The following is a 20627-nucleotide window of genomic DNA, read 5'->3' as shown; positions in this document are numbered from 1 at the left end:
CAACTCCAGAAGTTTTGGTATGACCAAAAGGCTGCACTGGTTGAGTTCCAACCAGGGCAGAAAGTCTGGGTTCTGGAGCCTGTGGCTCCCAGGGCACTCCAGGACAAATGGAGTGGCCCTTACCCAGTGCTAGAGAGGAAGAGTCAGGTCACCTACCTGGTGGACCTGGGCACAAGCAGGAGCCCCAAGAGGGTGATCCATGTGAACCGCCTTAAGCTCTTCCATGACAGGGCTGATGTGAATCTGTTAATGGTAACAGATGAGGATCAGGAGGCAGAGAGTGAACCTCTCCCTGATCTTCTGTCATCAGACCCAAAAGATGGCACAGTAGATGGAGTGATCTACTCAGACACCCTCTCTGGCCAACAGCAGGCTGATTGTAGGAGAGTCCTACAACAGTTTCCTGAGCTTTTCTCCCTAACCCCTGGTCAGACACACCTGTGTACCCATGATGTGGACACAGGAGACAGCATGCCTGTCAAGAACAAAATCTTCAGACAGTCTGACCATGTTAAGGAAAGCATCAAGGTGGAAGTCCACAAGATGCTGGAATTGGGAGTAATTGAGCGCTCTGACAGCCCCTGGGCTAGCCCAGTGGTCTTAGTCCCCAAACCTCACACCACAGATGGAAAGAAAGAGATGAGGTTTTGTGTGGACTACAGAGGGCTCAATTCTGTCACCAAGACAGATGCCCATCCAATTCCAAGAGCTGATGAGCTCATTGATAAATTAGGTGCTGCCAAATTTCTAAGTACCTTTGACTTGACAGCAGGGTACTGGCAAATAAAAATGGCACCTGGAGCAAAAGAAAAGACAGCATTCTCCACACCTGATGGGCATTATCAGTTTACTGTTATGCCCTTTGGTTTAAAGAATGCCCCTGCCACCTTCCAAAGGTTGGTGAATCAAGTCCTTGCTGGCTTGGAGTCCTTTAGCACAGCTTATCTTGATGATATTGCTGTCTTTAGCTCCACCTGGCAGGATCACCTGGTCCACCTGAGGAAGGTTTTGAAGGCTCTGCAATCTGCAGGCCTCTCTATCAAGGCATCCAAATGCCAGATAGGGCAGGGGACTGTGGTTTACTTGGGACACCTTGTAGGTGGAGGCCAAGTTCAGCCACTCCAACCCAAGATCCAGACTATTCTGGACTGGGTAGCTCCAAAAACCCAGACTCAAGTCAGGGCATTCCTTGGCTTGACTGGGTACTACAGGAGGTTTGTGAAGGGATATGGATCCATTGTGACAGCCCTCACTGAACTCACCTCCAAGAAAATGCCCAAGAAAGTAAACTGGACTGTGGAATGCCAACAGGCCTTTGACACCCTGAAACAGGCAATGTGCTCAGCACCAGTTCTCAAAGCTCCAGATTATTCTAAGCAGTTCATTGTGCAGACTGATGCCTCTGAACATGGGATAGGGGCAGTTTTGTCCCAAACAAATGATGATGGCCTTGACCAGCCTGTTGCTTTCATTAGCAGGAGGTTACTCCCCAGGGAGCAGCGTTGGAGTGCCATTGAGAGGGAGGCCTTTGCTGTGGTTTGGTCCCTGAAGAAGCTGAGACCATACCTCTTTGGGACTCACTTCCTAGTTCAAACTGACCACAGACCTCTCAAATGGCTGATGCAAATGAAAGGTGAAAATCCTAAACTGTTGAGGTGGTCCATCTCCCTACAGGGAATGGACTTTATAGTGGAACACAGACCTGGGACTGCCCATGCCAATGCAGATGGCCTTTCCAGGTTCTTCCACTTAGAAAATGAAGACTCTCTTGGGAAAGGTTAGTCTCATCCTCTTTCGTTTGGGGGGGGGTTGTGTAAGGAAATGCCTCCTTGGCATGGTTGCCCCCTGACTTTTTGCCTTTGCTGATGCTATGTTTACAATTGAAAGTGTGCTGAGGCCTGCTAACCAGGCCCCAGCACCAGTGTTCTTTCCCTAACCTGTACTTTTGTATCCACAATTGGCAGACCCTGGCATCCAGATAAGTCCCTTGTAACTGGTACTTCTAGTACCAAGGGCCCTGATGCCAAGGAAGGTCTCTAAGGGCTGCAGCATGTCTTATGCCACCCTGGAGACCTCTCACTCAGCACAGACACACTGCTTGCCAGCTTGTGTGTGCTAGTGAGGACAAAACGAGTAAGTCGACATGGCACTCCCCTCAGGGTGCCATGCCAGCCTCTCACTGCCTATGCAGTATAGGTAAGACACCCCTCTAGCAGGCCTTACAGCCCTAAGGCAGGGTGCACTATACCATAGGTGAGGGTACCAGTGCATGAGCATGGTACCCCTACAGTGTCTAAACAAAACCTTAGACATTGTAAGTGCAGGGTAGCCATAAGAGTATATGGTCTGGGAGTTTGTCAAACACGAACTCCACAGCACCATAATGGCTACACTGAAAACTGGGAAGTTTGGTATCAAACTTCTCAGCACAATAAATGCACACTGATGCCAGTGTACATTTTATTGTAAAATACACCACAGAGGGCACCTTAGAGGTGCCCCCTGAAACTTAACCGACTATCTGTGTAGGCTGACTAGTTTTAGCAGCCTGCCACAAACCGAGACATGTTGCTGGCCCCATGGGGAGAGTGCCTTTGTCACTCTGAGGCCAGTAACAAAGCCTGCACTGGGTGGAGATGCTAACACCTCTCCCAGGCAGGAATTGTCACACCTGGCGGTGAGCCTCAAAGGCTCACCTCCTTTGTGCCAACCCAGCAGGACACTCCAGCTAGTGGAGTTGCCCGCCCCCTCCGGCCAGGCCCCACTTTTGGCGGCAAGGCCGGAGAAAATAATGAGAAAAACAAGGAGGAGTCACTGGCCAGTCAGGACAGCCCCTAAGGTGTCCTGAGCTGAAGTGACTAACTTTTAGAAATCCTCCATCTTGCAGATGGAGGATTCCCCCAATAGGGTTAGGATTGTGACCCCCTCCCCTTGGGAGGAGGCACAAAGAGGGTGTACCCACCCTCAGGGCTAGTAGCCATTGGCTACTAACCCCCCAGACCTAAACACGCCCTTAAATTTAGTATTTAAGGGCTACCCTGAACCCTAGAAAATCAGATTCCTGCAACTACAAGAAGAAGGACTGCCTAGCTGAAAACCCCTGCAGAGGAAGACCAGAAGACGACAACTGCCTTGGCTCCAGAAACTCACCGGCCTGTCTCCTGCCTTCCAAAGATCCTGCTCCAGCGACGCCTTCCGAAGGGACCAGCGACCTCGACATCCTCTGAGGACTGCCCCTGCTTCGAAAAGACAAGAAACTCCCGAGGACAGCGGACCTGCTCCAAGAAAAGCTGCAACTTTGTTTCCAGCAACTTTAAAAGAACCCTGCAAGCTCCCCGCAAGAAGCGTGAGACTTGCAACACTGCACCCGGCGACCCCGACTCGGCTGGTGGCGATCCAACACCTCAGGAGGGACCCCAGGACTACTCTGATACTGTGAGTACCAAAACCTGTCCCCCCTGAGCCCCCACAGCGCCGCCTGCAGAGGGAATCCCGAGGCTTCCCCTGACCGCGACTCTTTGAACCTAAAGTCCCGACACCTGGGAGAGACCCTGCACCCGAAGCCCCCAGGACCTGAAGGACCGGACTTTCACTGGAGAAGTGACCCCCAGGAGTCCCTCTCCCTTGCCCAAGTGGAGGTTTCCCCGAGGAACCCCCCCCTTGCCTGCCTGCAGCGCTGAAGAGATCCCGAGATCTCTCATAGACTAACATTGCGAACCCGACGCTTGTTTCTACACTGCACCCGGCCGCCCCCGCGCCGCTGAGGGTGAAATTTCTGTGTGGACTTGTGTCCCCCCCGGTGCCCTACAAAACCCCCCTGGTCTGCCCTCCGAAGACGCGGGTACTTACCTGCAAGCAGACCGGAACCGGGGCACCCCCTCCTCTCCATTCTAGCCTATGTGTTTTGGGCACCACTTTGAACTCTGCACCTGACCGGCCCTGAGCTGCTGGTGTGGTGACTTTGGGGTTGCTCTGAACCCCCAACGGTGGGCTACCTTGGACCAAGAATTGAGCCCTGTAAGTGTCTTACTTACCTGGTTAACCTAACAAATACTTACCTCCCCTAGGAACTGTGAAAATTGCACTAAGTGTCCACTTTTAAAACAGCTATTTGTCAATAACTTGAAAAGTATACATGCAATTTTTATGATTTAAAGTTCCTAAAGTACTTACCTGCAATACCTTTCAAATGAGATATTACATGTAGAATTTGAACCTGTGGTTCTTAAAATAAACTAAGAAAATATATTTTTCTATACAAAACCTATTGGCTGGATTTGTCTCTGAGTGTGTGTACCTCATTTATTGTCTATGTGTATGTACAACAAATGCTTAACACTACTCCTTGGATAAGCCTACTGCTCGACCACACTACCACAAAATAGAGCATTAGTATTATCTATTTCTACCACTATTTTACCTCTAAGGGGAACCCTTGGACTCTGTGCATGCTATTCCTTACTTTGAAATAGCACATACAGAGCCAACTTCCTACAGTTACCCTCCGTTTCGCTACTAATGGAGCTAACTGACTGAATTTGTTTATCACCCTCCTATCTTTGTGTGATTGTATGTCTCCTATTAAGCATACTAGTGGTTTTTGTGGTATATTAACACTGCAGACACCCGTAAGATGTAGCCGCACTGCCAATAATTCATATTTGATGGTTAAGTACAAATGTTGGCCCTTTGTGGAAATAAATTCCAAGCCACTTCAAAGAGGTTCAAGGCATTCCAATTAACGAGCACCCAGTGGAATTAGAACTGTGTCATGGGATAATGAATCAATCCCGCACAACCCTATGCCCTTCTTCAATATATTCTGGGGCAACTGCATTGCTTTTTAGCCACTTATTGGAAGAAAACAGAGATCCAGTGAATTCAGGCTATGGTTGATGATCGGCCTATAGATATTGGATTAGTATTTGACCGACCATTAAGGGATTTCCTTTATACAAGATCTGGTGCCCCTTGATTTTTCACTTAACGACAATCTGAAACTTAATGTACCCCGAGGATCTAAGCATTGCAGTTTCTTGATTGTGAAGGAGAAGGGGATGAAACAGGGAGAAGCTGTGGGCGTGGATGGGTGTTGAGCACTACTGAGCCACCTCACATCGTGGAGACTTTTCAACTGGGTAGTCCTTTATGCGAAGAAAGAAGGATGGGGAAGAGGGCAAGGGTGTAATGCCGCTTTCCTTTAGAAGCACCACTACTGGTTTGTTGATGTTTTTCATCTTCATTTGCTATTTAACATGGAGTGAGAGAAACTCCTCAATTTTTTGTTTTCTCTGTCATAATGGCTATTATCATATAAATTACAATACAAAGATGTTTGATAAAACTTACATGCGTGCCAAAAGACGTTATCCACAACACATCAATCACCTGTTCATTGTACGAAAACCTCCAATGAAATATTAAAAAACACATGAGCAATGTTTTAATTACCTGATATTTTTGTCATTGTTCAGCAAAAAACGGCCCAGAATGTTTATAGCCAGCACCTGTGGGGAAGAGTACAATTGTTTAGCAATCGATATGCATTTTCCGACTCTGGAGATATGCAAGTTATCTCGTTATTTCAGTTTAATTCCAATGTTTATTGAATAAATACATCAGCCACAAGAAATGAAAGATAGGAGCATAGGAAGCACAAATCAATAGAGGAGAAAATGGTATGAGGGACGGTGTTATCTATACATCAAGAGGTTCTGGAATGTGGGTGGGCGAGCAGAATTGCACTAGGTGCAACTTGAAGTGTAATGGAACACACATTTCAAACATTTTCACTCAAGAAAAATAATACCGAAATAGAATCAACAAAAATACCACCTACTCGTAAGCCACTCTCCGACTTTATGTCCATGATGGTAAGAACTGTCTCGTACAGAATAGCATTTCCAACATTTTTACTGGTTTCTGTATTTGTTGCAACCTGAAAGAGAGATGAGATGAGACTAGAATACTGAACAGAGCTGAGATATTAACTGGGTGTTCACCTATGAGATTCAGACAACTGTTTTCTTCACTTCCCAATTTACTCACAGCTTGCCAGTAATTTAACTAAACCAGCAGTAATAAATTGAAAATGTAAGAGCTAACAATAGTGGATGACGGTCTGTTTGGAGCAATATGAATATACTTAATGTACACAGCACAACTTACATTTTAATTCCCAAAAAAAAAAAAAAAAAAGAAGGGCAAATATTGGGCACCAAAGGCAAAAGCAATCATGAGACTTAATTTATCACAAGTAAACTTATAAAGAGAACTGGTGTAATTAGACAATGAGTATTTCTAACCTGGAGTCCCATTTAAGGCTGATAAAATATTGCTTTCCTGTAACCACAGTACTTGAGCGTTGGTATTTATCAGATTGTTCTGCTTGAATTAGATGCAAGATTAACAGCTCAGAGAAGTGAATGTTTCTTACTGGCGAATGTGGTGTTTTGGAGGTCATGAGCTCAAATTATGGCAAGGGCAACTCGGCCTTTCATTCTTCTGGGATGGGTAAATGGAACACTTGATTTCAAGTGCTTAGAAAAGACAAGTACAGTACTAAGCGTTAAACAAAAAAAATGCAGGTTATTTCCTGTCACGCTACGAATTCCCTAGTCACACTGCATGCAGCATAATCCACTCCCTTTAGTGACCTTCCTATTTCAGAACATCAAAGCACATTTGTGATGTTTAGAAGCATAAAAGGTGTACCTCAAGAAGAGGATGAGGTAGGGGAGTGAGTGCAGTGAGTACCCATGCAGACCTGTCCTCAGCAACCTCCCAATGCCAGAAAAATGCCCCTGAGCAATCATCAGGCTAACTGGGTTAGTCAAGCCGGGCAGCTCAAAGCAGCAGCCAGAGGAAGCAGAGTAGTGTGGTATGGTACCTCCCAAAACTTCTGATGCTGCAAAACCTAAGCCCAAATAAATATGGCTGTGTTGGTTGGCCCCCTCACTCCCGGAGAGGAATCCACTTCACCAGAAACAAAGGTGGGATTGGTTACTCATTTGTAACATGGATGATGCTCTACTTATCCTGGACCATGAGCAACCCCACAGCAGGTTAGAGAGGGCAAATAAAGATCTCGACAATAAAGCAAAGGCAGAACAACCTGCGGATCAATGGAATAGAAGGCAGAGTGAAGTGCTGCTGGGGCAGTCCCATTCTTCTCCCTCATAAAGAGAGAAGGCTGCATTGGACAGAGGAAAGAACCAGAAGGAAAATGTAACTTACCCAATAGACATCTGTTCATGACATGTAGTGCTGTAGAGTCACATGCTGTGCATACGTTCGCCACGTGGTGTTGGGCTCGGAGAGGTACAAGTTGTTTTTCTTTGAGGAAGCTTTTCGAGTCACAAGATCAAGTGACTCCTCCTACTCCGTGATAGTGTGCATGGGCATTGTGTCCCTTGTTAGATTGTTTTCCCGCAGGAGGGTGAAGTAAAGAGTGTACAATGTACATGTAGATATATATTAAAGAAATGAGATGTCCATGCAAGTTATATGGAAAATGGCACTTACCCAGTGTACATCTGTTCGTGGCATGTTCCGCTGTAGATTCCCATGCTATGCACAGGTCCTGCCATCTAATGTAGGGCTCGGAGTGTTACAAGTTGTTTTTCTTCAAAGAAGTCTTTTTGGGTCACGGGACCGAGTGACTCCTCCTTTTCGGCTCCATTGCGCATGTGCATCGACTCCATCTTAGATTGTTTTCCCGCAGAGGGTAAGGTAGGAGTGACAGAGTGTAAAGAAAGATGTCCATGCAATGGAATAGAGATGTATGTACATATGTACAAATTTTAAACGTAACCTAAACGGCTACAGGCTCCCGGGGAGAAGGGAGGGCGCATGTGAATCTGCAGCGGAACATGCCACTTACAGATGTACACTGGGTAAGTGACATTTTCCGTTCGATGGCATGTGTAGCTGCAGATACACATGCTATGCATAGACTACAAAGCAGTAATCCTCCCCTAAGCGGTGGTCAGCCTGTAGGAGTTGAAGTTGTTTGAAATAGTGTTCTTAGTACAGCCTGTCCTACTGTGGCCTGTTGTGTTGCTAACACATCTACACATTAATGCTTGGTAAATTTATGAGGTGTCAACCAAGTGGCTGCTTTACAGATTTCTGTCATTGGTATATTTCCTAGAAATGCCATTGTTGCTCCTTTTTTCCTAGTGGAATGTTCTTTTGGCATGATTAACAGTTGTCTTTTAGCCTTTAGGTAACAAGTTTGGATACATTTCACTATCCACCTGGCTATGCCTTGTTTTGATATAGGATTACCAGTATGGGTTTTTTGGAATGCAAACAAATGTTTAGTTTTTCGAAATGATTTTTTTCTGTTGATGTAATACATTAAAGCTCTATTAATATCTAATGTATGTAGTGCTGTTTCTGCCACTGAGTCTGGCTGTGGGAAGAAGACTGGAAGTTCCACCGTTTGGTTTAAATGAAACGGTGAGATCACTTTAGGTACAAATGTAGGGTTTGTGCGAAGTACAACCTTGTGTTTGTGTACTTGTATAAAGGGTTGTTCAATAGTGAATCCTTGTATTTCACTATCTCTTCGTAATGAAGTGATTGCCACTAGAAATGCTACTTTCCAAGTTAGGAATTGAATTTGACAGGAGTGCATGGGTTCAAAGGGTGGACCCATGAGTCGTGTGAGTACAATGTTAAGATTCCATGAGGGTACTGGTGGCGTTCTTGGAGGTAAGAAGTGATTGCTACTAAAAAGGCAAAATTCCATTATGAGAAAGGAAGAGGGCAAGAATGCATGGGTTCAAATGGGGGTCCCATAAGTCTTGTGAGCACAATATTAAGATTCCATACAGGAGCTGGTGGTGCTCTATTTTAAGACCTTCCATAAAGGCTCTGATAACAGGAATCCAATATAAGCAAGTTACAATGTTAAGATTCCATGAGGGTACTGGTGGCGTTCTTGGAGGTAAGAAGTGATTGCTACTAAAAAGGCAAAATTCCATTATGAGAAAGGAAGAGGGCAAGAATGCATGGGTTCAAATGGGGGTCCCGTAAGTCTTGTGAGCACAATATTAAGATTACATACAGGAGCTGGTGGTGCTCTATTTTAAGACCTTCCATAAAGGCTCTGATAACAGGAATCCAATATAAGCAAGTATGTTGTCTGTTTTGAAGGTAAGCATCTATTGCTGTTAAATGAATCCTAATAAAGGAGTATGCAAGGTTTGCTTTTTGCAAATGTAGCAAATAGCAAACAATATCCTGAACTGAAGGTTTAAGTGGGTCAATGCTTTTAGGTTGACAGTAGCAGACAAAACACTTCCATTTAGATACATAGCACTGTCTAGTTGTGGGTTTGTGTGCTTCTTTTAGAATATTCATACACTCAGATGGAAGTTGTAAGTAGCCAAATTCTATGACTTCAGGAGCCAAATCGCCAGGGTGAGTACGCTGGGGTTTGGATGTCTGATATGACCTCTCTTTTCAGTCAGCAGATCTGGTCTGTTTGGTAGTTTTTGATGTGGTACTACAGACAGATCCAACAGTGTTGTGTACCAATGTTGACGTGCTCACATAGAGAGCTTCGAGTATCATGGTGAGGGAGGTTTGTTTCACCTTTTTGATCAGAAATGGAATCAGTGGGAGAGGTGGAAAAGCGTAAGCAAATATCCCTGACCAGTTGATCCATAGTGCATTGCCCTTGGATTGAGTAAGTGGGTACCTGGATGCTAAGTTTTGGTCTTTTGGTGTTTTTTTGTGTGGTTAAAGGTGTATTTCTGGGGTTCCCCACATTCGGAAGTATTTTTGAATCACCTGGGGGTGAATCTCCCATTCCTGTATTTGTTGCGGAGTCCTCCTTAAGAGGTCCGAAAGTTGATTGTGTATCCCTAGGATATACTCTGCCACTAATTGAACCTGATTGTGAACTGCCCATTTCCAAATTGTCTGCCCTAGAGGGAACAACTGAGATGAATGTGTCCCATTTTTGCAAATAATATATTGTTGTCATATTGTCTGTTTTTTATTAACGCTGTCTTGTGTGTGATTTGTATTTGAAAGGCTTTGAGTGCGAGGAACACTGCTAGCAATTCCAAGTGATTTATGGGATAAGTCTGTTGGAAGGAGTCCCATTGTCCCTGTATAGTGAGGTCATTGAGATGAGCTCCCCAACCTATCATTGACGCATCTTTGGTGATTATGGTCTGAGACACAGGGTCTTGAAAGGGCCGTCCTTTTGATAGGTTGGTGTGATTCCACCATTGCAGAGAGTAATAAGTTTGGCGGTCCAACAACACTAGATCCTTAATATGACCCTGTGCCTGAGACCACTGTTGCAAGAGACACTGCTGTAGTGGTCTCATGTTTAAGCATGCATTAGGTAGTATTGCTATGCAGACCACCATCATACCTAATAGTTTCATGATCAGCTTAATTTTTTAAGTGTGGTTGTATTGCAGTTGAGATATGAGATTGTGAAAAGCTCGAATTCTCACTGCGTGTGGGTATGCTAATGCTGATTGAGTGTTCGGAACTGCTCTCAGATACTGTTGTATTTGTGCTGGCTGCAGTTGGGATTTCTGATAATTGTAAATCCTAGGTTGTGTAGTGTCCACTGTTTACTGTGTGTGCTAGTGACAGGTTTGAATTGTGCTGGCTTTCATGAGCCAGTCGTACAGATACGGAAATACATGTTTGTGTTGTCTTCAGAGGAATGCTGCAAGCACTGCTAGACATTTGGTAAATACAATTGGTGCTTTTGTTAATCAGAAGGGTAGTACTTTTAATTGGTAATGCTTTCCTGCTATTACAAATCTTAGATATTTTCAATGTGCTGATGTATTGGAATGTGAAAATAAGCATCTTTGAGATCCAATGCGGTCATGTAATTTAGTTTTTGTAACAGGGGAATTACATCTTGTAGTGACCATATGAAAGTTTTCTGAAAGCATGTATAGATTGAGGGGTCTGAGATCTAGGTTTGATTTGAGAGTACCATCCTTTTTTGGTATGAGGAAGTATAGTGAATATACTCCTGACCCCTGTTGGGATATAGGTACCATCTTCTATGGCTTCTTTGAGCAGTAGTGATTGCACTTCTTGTTTAAATAAAATGAGATGCTCCTGAGTTAGTTTGCGTGAACGAGGTGGAATGTTTGGTGGAGTGGAAATGAGTTCTAGACAATAACCATGTTGGATAATCGACAGAACCCACTGATAATCCTAGTGTAGTGATGATGTGCCACTGTAGATAGAAATGTATCATTCTTCCTCCCACATGAGAAGTGTGGTCTGTGGGGATGTTGAGAAAGTCACTATTTTATTGTGAGGAACCTCTGGAGGTGGAGGGTTTACCTCTTCCTCTATTGTTAGATCCTCTATAGGAGCCTCAAATGATCCAATTGTGAAGATCGTGTTTGTTGGGAGGTTGCTGTCTCTGTAGCTGATGGTTTGAAACCACCTCTAAATTGTGGTCTACGAAAAGTACCTCAGGTGGGTGTGGTATGTAATGCCCCAATGGCTTTAGCTGTTTGAGTCTTTTTTTAGTTTGTCTATAGTTGTGTATACGTCAGGGACAAACAAGTGTTGCTTATCAAAAGGCATGTTTAGTATTGCCTGTTATATTTCATGTTTGAAACATAAATATCTTAACCAGGCATGCCTCCTAATATGCACACTGGTGTGAATTAATCTAGCTTCTGTATCAGCTGCATCCACAGCAGATCTAAAAGCGTTATTAGATATTGCATGCCCTTCGTTGACTATCTGCTGATCCCTTTTTTGATGTTCTGGAGGGAGGTATTGTAATAGCTCTTCTATTTCATCACAGTGTGCTCTACCATATCTAGACAAAAGAACTTGTGAATTGGCTATTCTCTAATGATTTGCAGCATGTGAAGCTACTCTCTTCCCAGCTGCCTCTATTGTCCTGCTTTCTTTATCTGGAGGAGGGGCATCTCCTGTGGACTGAGTGTTAGCCCTTTTCCTTGCTGCACCAACTATTATTGAATCAGGAGGTAATTTGTATCTTATTGTTATTGTATTGTATTGTAATCGTATTTATATAGCACTTACTACCCCTGACGAGACGTCGAAGCGCTTTTCAATGAGTAGCACGCTACTCCGGAACCCAACAAGAATTAGTGATGGATTAGTATTGTTAAATAATGAGTATAGTTTTAGTATTATTATGAGTTAATTTGAGCCGCGGATATGAGAGCTTGTTAGTTAGATTGACTGGAGTAATGGAGGGGTGGAGGAGGAAAGAAATCCAGAAGTGTTAATTGGGAGTATAATCTTCATTTACTCAACCCAAAGGCTTGGGATGAGTAAAGGGGGACGGAGGGGGAAGAGTATGTGGAAGGGTTAGGGAGAGCATAGTAGCAGGGTGAGATGAATGCAGGAGAATTTAGTATGGTTGTGTGGGAGGTCACAGAGGTAGAGTGAGGTTTGGTGAGTTAGATGTGGAAGTGGAGGTAAGAGCTTAGGCAGAGATATTTAGGAGATGAAAGTGGTAGAAGGGATTTGGGATGAGTCAGAGAGAGAATGGAGGATAGTTTGATAGAGACATGACATAAGAATGATGAGTAGATAAGTGTGATAAGATGAGAGCAGGAATTCATAGATATCTAGTATAACAACCCACCCAGGAGCCATGCAATGATCCACGAACATGCCAAGCACAGAAACAAAATATATATATATATATATATATATATATATATATATATATATATATATATATATGGAAAATGTAACTTACCCAGTGTACATCTGTTCGTGGCATGAGTCGCTGCAGATTCACATGCTGTGCACAGTCCGCCGTCTGGTGTTGGGCTCGGAGTGTTACAAGTTGTTTTTCTTCAAAGAAGTCACGGGACCGAGGGACTCCTCCCACTTCGATTCCATTGCGCATGGGCGTCGACTCCATCTTAGATTGTTTTCCCCGCAGAGGGTGAGGTAGGAGTTGTGTATGTTAGTAATAGTGCCCATGCAATGGAATGAATACGTATGTACATAATAAAGGTTAAAGTAATATATTTACAAATGTACAAATGTTCAAGATCTACTTCTAAACGGCTACAGGCTCCCGGGGAGGCAGGTGGGCGCATGTGAATCTGCAGCAACTCATGCCACGAACAGATGTACACTGGGTAAGTGACATTTTCCGTTCAATGGCATGTGTAGCTGCAAATACACATGCTGTGCACTGACTAGTAAGCAGTTATCTCCCCAAAAGCGGTGGTTCAGCCTGTAGGAGTTGAAGTAGTTTGAAATAATGTTCTTAGTACAGCCTGACCTACTGTGGCTTGTTGTGCAGTTAACACATCTACACAGTAGTGCTTGGTAAATGTATGAGGCGTAGACCATGTTGCTGCCTTACATATTTCGTTCATTGGAATATTTCCTAGAAAGGCCATGGTAGCCCCTTTCTTTCTGGTTGAGTGTGCCTTTGGTGTAATAGGCAGCTCTCTCTTTGCTTTAAGATAGCAGGTTTGAATACACTTAACTATCCACCTAGCAATGCCTTGTTTTGAAATTGGATATCCTGTATGAGGTTTTTGAAAGGCAATAAATAGTTGTTTTGTTTTCCTAATTAGTTTCGTTCTGTCAATGTAGTACATTAGTGCTCTTTTGATGTCTAATGTATGTAGTGCTCTTTCAGCTACAGAATCTGGTTGTGGGAAGAACACTGGTAATTCTACTGTTTGATTTAAGTGGAACGGTGAGATAACCTTTGGTAAAAATTTAGGATTTGTTCTTAGAACTACTTTATTTTTATGTATCTGAATAAATGGTTCTTGTATGGTAAATGCTTGAATCTCGGTCACTCTTCTTAGAGATGTGATGGCAATCAAAAATGCAACTTTCCACGTTAAGTATTGCATTTCAAAAGAATGCATGGGCTCGAAAGTTGGACCCATGAGTCTTGTTAAGACAATGTTGAGGTTCCATGAAGGAACAGGTGGTGTTCTTGGTGGTATGATTCTCTTTAAGCCTTCCATAAACGCTTTAATGACAGGTATTCTAAATAGTGAAGTTGAATGAGTAATTTGTAGGTAAGCTGATATTGCGGTGAGATGTATTTTTATGGAAGAGAAAGCTAGATTTGATTTTTGCAAATGTAGTAAATATCCTACTAAATCTTTTGGAGATGCGTGTAATGGCTGAATTTGATGATTCTGGCAGTAATGCACGAATCTTTTCCACTTGTTTGCGTAGCAGTGTCTAGTGGCAGGTTTCCTGGCTTGTTTTATGACCTCCATACATTCTTGTGTGAGGTGCAAGTGTCCGAATTCTAGGATTTCAGGAGCCAAATTGCTAGATTCAAAGATGCTGGATTTGGATGTCTGATCTGTTGTTTGTGTTGTGTTAACAGATCTGGTTTGTTGGGTAGTTTGACATGAGGTACTACTGACAGGTCTAGTAGTGTCGTGTACCAAGGTTGCCTCGCCCATGTTGGTGCTATTAGTATGAGTTTGAGTTTGTTTTGACTCAACATGTTTACTACATATGGAATGAGAGGGAGAGGGGGAAAAGCGTATGCAAAGATCCCTGACCAGTTCATCCATAGAGCATTGCCTTGGGTTTGATCTTGTGGGTACCTGGATGCGAAGTTTTGGCATTTTGAGTTTTCCTTTGTTGCAAATAGATCTATTTGAGGTGTTCCCCAAATTTGAAAGTAATTGTTTAGTATTTGGGGGTGAATTTCCCATTCATGGGTTTGTTGGTGATCTCTAAAGAGATTGTCTGCCAACTGGTTCTGAATCCCTGGAATAAATTGTGCTATTAGGCGAATGTGGTTGTGAATCGCCCAATGCCATATTTTCTGTGTTAGGAGGCACAACTGTGTCGAGTGTGTCCCTCCTTGTTTGTTTAGATAATACATTGTTGTCATGTTGTCTGTTTTGACAAGAATGTATTTTGGGGTTATTATGGGTTGAAATGCTTTCAGCGCTAGAAATACTGCTAACATTTCCAAGTGATTTATGTGAAACTGTCTCTGATGTATGTCCCATTGTCCTTGGATGCTGTGTTGATTGAGGTGTGCTCCCCACCCTGTCATGGAAGCATCTGTTGTTATGACGTATTGTGGCACTGGGTCTTGGAAAGGCCGCCCTTGGTTTAAATTTGTACTGTTCCACCATAGAAGCGAGATGTATGTTTGGCGGTCTATCAACACCAGATCTAGAAGTTGACCCTGTGCTTGTGACCATTGTGATGCTAGGCACTGTTGTAAGGGCCGCATGTGCAATCTTGCGTTTGGGACAATGGCTATGCATGAAGACATCATGCCTAGTAGTTTCATTACCATTCTGACTTGTATCTTTTGTGTTGGATACATGGCCTGTATTACTTTGTGAAATGTTTGAACCCGTTGTGGACTTGGAGTGGCAATCCCTTTTGCTGTGTTGATTGTCGCTCCTAAGTATTGCTGCGTTTGACACGGCAAAAGGTGTGACTTCGCGTAGTTGATGGAGAAACCTAGCCTGTGAAGGGTTTGTATGACATATTTTGTGTGCTGTGAACACTATTTTAGCGTGTTGGTTTTGATTAACCAGTCGTCTAAGTACGGGAATCCATGTATTTGCTGCCTTCTGATATGTGCAGCTACTACTGCCAGGCATTTTGTAAAAACTCTTGGCGCAGTTGTTATTCCGAATGGCAACACTTTGAATTGGTAATGTATTCCTTGGAATACGAACCTTAGGTATTTCCTGTGTGAAGGATGTATTGGTGTATGGAAATACGCATCTTTTAGATCTAATGTTGTCATGTAGTCTTGCTGTTTGAGCAGTGGGATTACGTCTTGTAATGTGACCATGTGAAAGTGGTCTGATTTTATGTAGGTATTTAGTGTTCTGAGATCTAGTATTGGTCTCAGAGTTTTGTCCTTTTTGGGTATTAGAAAGTACAGTGAGTAAACTCCTGTGTTTTTTTGTTGAATTGGTACTAATTTTATTGCGTCCTTTTGTAGCAATGCTTGAATTTCTAGTCCTAGAAGATCTATATGTTGTTTTGACATATTGTGTGTTTTCGGTGGGACGTTTGGAGGGAATTGGCGAAATTCTATGCAATAACCATGCTGGATAATTGGTAAGTCCCAAGTGTCTGTTATTTCCTCCCAAAGTTTGTAAAATTGGCTTAGTCTTCCCCCCACAGGTGTTATGTGATGGGGGTGTGTGACGTGTGAGTCACTGCTTATTTTGAGGGGTTTTGGAGCCTTGGAATTTCTCTATTTTTTGGGAATTGGCCCCCTCTAAATTGCCCCCGAAAACCTCCCCTCTGATATTGACCCTGGTAGGTAGGCCTTGTTTGTGAGGTTGTGGTTTCTGTGGGTTGACCTCGAAACCCTCCCCTAAAAGGTGTTTTCCGAAATGTGCCTCTGCTCTGCGGGGAGTAGAGTGCGCCCATGGCTTTGGCTGTATCGGTGTCCTTTTTGAGTTTTTCGATGGCAGTGTCTACCTCCGGCCCAAACTATTGCTGTTCATTAAACGGCATATTGAGCACAGCCTGCTGGATTTCCGGTTTGAACCCAGAAGTGCGCAGCCATGCATGCCTTTGTATTGTGACTGCAGTGTTTATTGTCCTTGCAGCTGTATCTGCTGCATCCATGGAAGACCGTATCTGATTATTTGAGATACTTTGTCCCTCTTCCACCACCTGTTGCGCTCTTTTTTGGAACTCCTTGGGTAAGTGTTCGATGAAATGTTGCATTTCATCCCAATGAGCCCTGTCGTATCTTGCCAAAAGTGCTTGTGAATTGGCAATACGCCACTGATTTGCTGCTTGTGCTGCAACCCTTTTTCCCGCAGCATCAAATTTGCGGCTCTCCTTGTCTGGAGGTGGTGCGTCGCCTGAGGTATGAGAGTTGGCTCTCTTACGAGCTGCCCCCACAACTACTGAGTCTGGTGTTAGTTGTGTTGTAATATAGATTGGATCTGTTGGCGGTGGCTTATATTTTTTCTCCACCCTTGGAGTTATGGCTCTGCCTTTAACTGGATCCTGAAAAATTTGTTTTGAATGTCTTAGCATCCCTGGGAGCATGGGAAGGCATTGATACTGGCTATGGGTGGAGGATAGGGTGTTAAAGAGAAAGTCATCCTCAATTGGTTCCGAATGTAAGGAGACATTGTGGAACTCGGCTGCCCTTGCGACCACCTGTGTATAGGATGTAATGTCCTCAGGTGGTGACGGTTTTGTAGGATAGAGTCTGGGCTATTGTCAGACACTGGAGCATCGTAGAGGTCCCATGCATCAGGATCATCCTGACTCATTGTGGTATGAGCTGGTGAGTGCATCAGTGGTGGAGTTGTTGCTGGTGATGCATGTATTGATGGTGGTGGAGACGGTGGTGGGGTTGTTTTCCTTGCCACCTTTGCCTGTGGTTGCTTGTCCTTTTGTTGAAAGGCAAGTTTCCTTTTTATTTTGATTGGGGGAAGAGTGGTTATCTTCCCTGTGTCCTCATGAATATGAAGCCTTCTTTGTGTGTAGTCCGGCTCTACAGCTTGAAGCTCCTCTCCAAATCTATGTAATTGGGAGGTTAATCCTTGTTCCTCTGTATAGGAACTAGTTTTCGGCTCCAAGGCTGGCTGTTTCGGAACCGAAACCTTTTCGGAAGTTTTTTTAGGCTCCGAAGAAACCTTCTTTGTTTTCGGCGTGGTGTCTCGGTGCCGAAATTCTTCGGTGCCGCTGTCTCTGTGCCGAAGTTTCTCGGAGCCGCTGTCTCGGCTCCGAGGTTGCTGTGTGGCGGTATCTCGACCGGAGTCGGATGACTTCGACACCAGCATGCCCTTTTTCGGTGCCTTGGATGGGTCACCTATTTTTCGGGTTAAGCCATGGCATGTTGGCGGTGGCGTCCCCTGGGCTTTTGTAGACTTCTCGTGAGTCTTGATTTTCGACGTCTTACTCATGGTTTTGGTTGTTTCTTCAGCGTTGAGTTCTTCCGAATCAGACTCGTGGATGGCGAAAGCTTCTTCTTCCTCCTCGAAACGATCTTGACCTGTCGGCGTGGACGCCATTTGTAGTCTCCTGGCTCTTCGGTCTCTCAGCGTCTTCCTCGACCGAAACGCTCGACAGGCTTCACAAGTATCCTCCTTGTGCTCGGGGGACAAGCACAAGTTACAGACCAGATGGTGATCCGTATACGGATACTTGTGATAGCATTTTGGGCAGAAGCGGAATGGGGTCCGTTCCATGAGCCTTGAAGTCACACGTTGCCGGGCCGACCAGGCCCCGACGGGGGATCGAAAAAACCCCGAAGGGCCACCGGAGCTCTTCAAAATTCGGTGTCGATTTGTTCTAACTAACCCGATACCGAACGCAAACAATACCGACGTTTTTTTCCGAGATTCTAACTAACTTTCCGACCCGAAACACGGAGCGAAAAGGAACACGTCCGAACCCGATGGCGTAAAAAAAACAATCTAAGATGGAGTCGACGCCCATGCGCAATGGAATCGAAGTGGGAGGAGTCCCTCGGTCTCGTGACTCGAAAAGACTTCTTCGAAGAAAAACAACTTGTAACACTCCGAGCCCAACACCAGACGTCGGACTTTGCACAGCATGTGTATCTGCAGCTACACATGCCATCGAACATATATATATATATACATATACACACACACACACACAAATACACACACATATGCACATACAATACATAATTAGAATCATGGGTAAATACTTAGTCAGGCAGGTTTAAAGAGTGTGTATTTTATTGTTATGACATAGCAGCAATACATATTTTCCTAAGAAACTATAAATAAATAGAAATATACATATAACCTGAAAAAAAATATTTATCCACATAGGCATATGCAGTTCATATTGGTTTGAAAATGGTGGTTATGAAGGAAAGAGCCAACTCTTGAGTAGTTTTCTGAAGACAGTAAAGTTATCTGTGGCTCTTATATTTGGGGGTAATGAATTCCATAGTTTGGCTGCTTGGATGGAGAAGGATGTACCACCTATAGTCTTTTTCTTGTATGGTGGTGTTCTAAGGCGGGGTGCCAATCTTGAGTGGAGGGTTCTTTGTTAGATGTATTTGGTAATTTTCTTTCTGATAAAAAGCGGTCCTGTTCCATGTATAGCTTTGTGGGTGATACAAAGCAGCTTGAAAGTGCATCTTCTGGAAACAGGTAACCAGTGTAGTGCTCTCAAGGCAGGGGAGATGTGGGCTTTCGGCTTTATAAGTAGTAGTAGCCTGGCTGCGGGATTCTGGATACGTTGTAGTTTTTTCATAACAGATAGAGATGATCCATGGTAGAGGCTATTGCCATAATCCAGTTAGGATAGTACACGCGAGATAGTAGCTTGCACCTTGTGTGGAAATCCGAGGTGGGGGAAGATGCGTCGTAAAGTCTTCAAGGTGATGAAGCTTGTGCGTGCTAATTTGTCTACTTGGGCATTCATAGTTAGCTTGGAATCCATGGTGATTCCTAGGTTTTTAACTTCCTTGGATAATTGAGGAGGTGGTCCGAGGTCATCAGGCCAGATGCACAGAGGGTCATAATTTTTCCAGTCACCACATGAGTATTTCTGTTTTGGAGGTATTTAGTTTGAGATGGCTCCAGGTCATCCACTGATCAACGGCTCTGAGGCAACTGAAGATTTGTGAGTTTTCAATGTTTTTGGGGCCTTCTAATTTAAGTAGTATTTGTGTGTCATCTGCATAGTTGTAGCATGTGAGATGGGAATCATTGATCAGTTCTGGTAAAGATATCATGTAGATGTTGAAAAGCAAAGGTGGGATGATTGACCCTTGGGGGACACCTGCTTTTGTGAGGTAGGGTTCGGACGAGAAGGGGGGCGAGTGGATGATATTCGCTCTTTTTTTAAGATAGGAAGTAATCCAGTCGAGAGCAATCCCTTGTATGCCGGCTTCGTGGAGTCTGAGTTAGGGTGTCATGGTCAACCGTATCAAAGGCAGCTGAGAGGTCAAAGAGAAGTAGTGCAGCAACTCCATTTTGGTCGACTGTGTTTTTAAGATCGTCCCAGATTGCCATAGGTGCCGATTCAGTGCTTCTACCTGGGCGGAATCCAGTTTGGAAGTCTGAAAGTATAGAATTGTCTTCAATGAATTGTGACATCTGGGCGAATGCTGCTCTATCAATTTGCCCAGGAAAGGTCCATTTGTGATTGGTCTGTAGTTGTTGGGGTCTTGCGGGTCTAGGTTTGTTTTCTTTAATAAAGGTCATATGTATGCCTTTTTCAGGTCTGCAGGAAAAGTTCCTGAAGTTAAAGAGTTGTTGATGATTCTTCTTACAGGTGTGGCAGCAGAAGTAGATAGCATGATGTTCTTGAAGATTTGTGGTGGGCAAGGGTCAGAAGGGCAACCAGAAGGTCTGCTTGCTTTGACCAAATCCATAAATTCATCCTGGGATATTTGTTTGAAGGACTGTATAGGTTGGGATGGTTTATTCTTAAAGGGTATTTTAGGGAAGGGGTTGGTGCTGATGGTTTTCTTCTGTTTTAAATAGGAGTCCAATGTGTCTGCCTTGGTTGTGTAGTGAGTTGCCAATTTGTTTGTGAAATCTTGAGTGGTGGGATGACTTCCTTCCATGCATGTAGGTTTTTGAAATTCATTGAGAATTTTATAAAATTCCTTGGTTGTAGATTGAGCATTTTGAATTCTGTCT

General features: G+C 44.0%; 1 protein-coding gene across 1 annotated transcript in view; it reads right to left on the bottom strand.

Annotated features, from left to right (window-relative positions):
• Nucleotides 1-20627, bottom strand: part of AP1G1 (adaptor related protein complex 1 subunit gamma 1) — a 707422-nt gene that overhangs the window by 393911 nt on the left and 292884 nt on the right. The window contains exons 9-10 of the mRNA XM_069217071.1: nucleotides 5840-5938; nucleotides 5452-5507 (exon numbers count right to left, since the gene is read on the bottom strand). Coding sequence (XP_069073172.1) covers nucleotides 5452-5507; nucleotides 5840-5938 — 155 coding nt within the window. The remainder of the gene's footprint in view (nucleotides 1-5451; nucleotides 5508-5839; nucleotides 5939-20627) is intronic.

This window comes from Pleurodeles waltl, chromosome 12, assembly GCF_031143425.1.
Source record: "Pleurodeles waltl isolate 20211129_DDA chromosome 12, aPleWal1.hap1.20221129, whole genome shotgun sequence".
Classification (NCBI taxonomy): domain Eukaryota; kingdom Metazoa; phylum Chordata; class Amphibia; order Caudata; family Salamandridae; genus Pleurodeles; species Pleurodeles waltl.
Note: the sequence above shows the minus strand (reverse complement) of the source record. Positions and strands in the feature narration are given on the sequence as shown.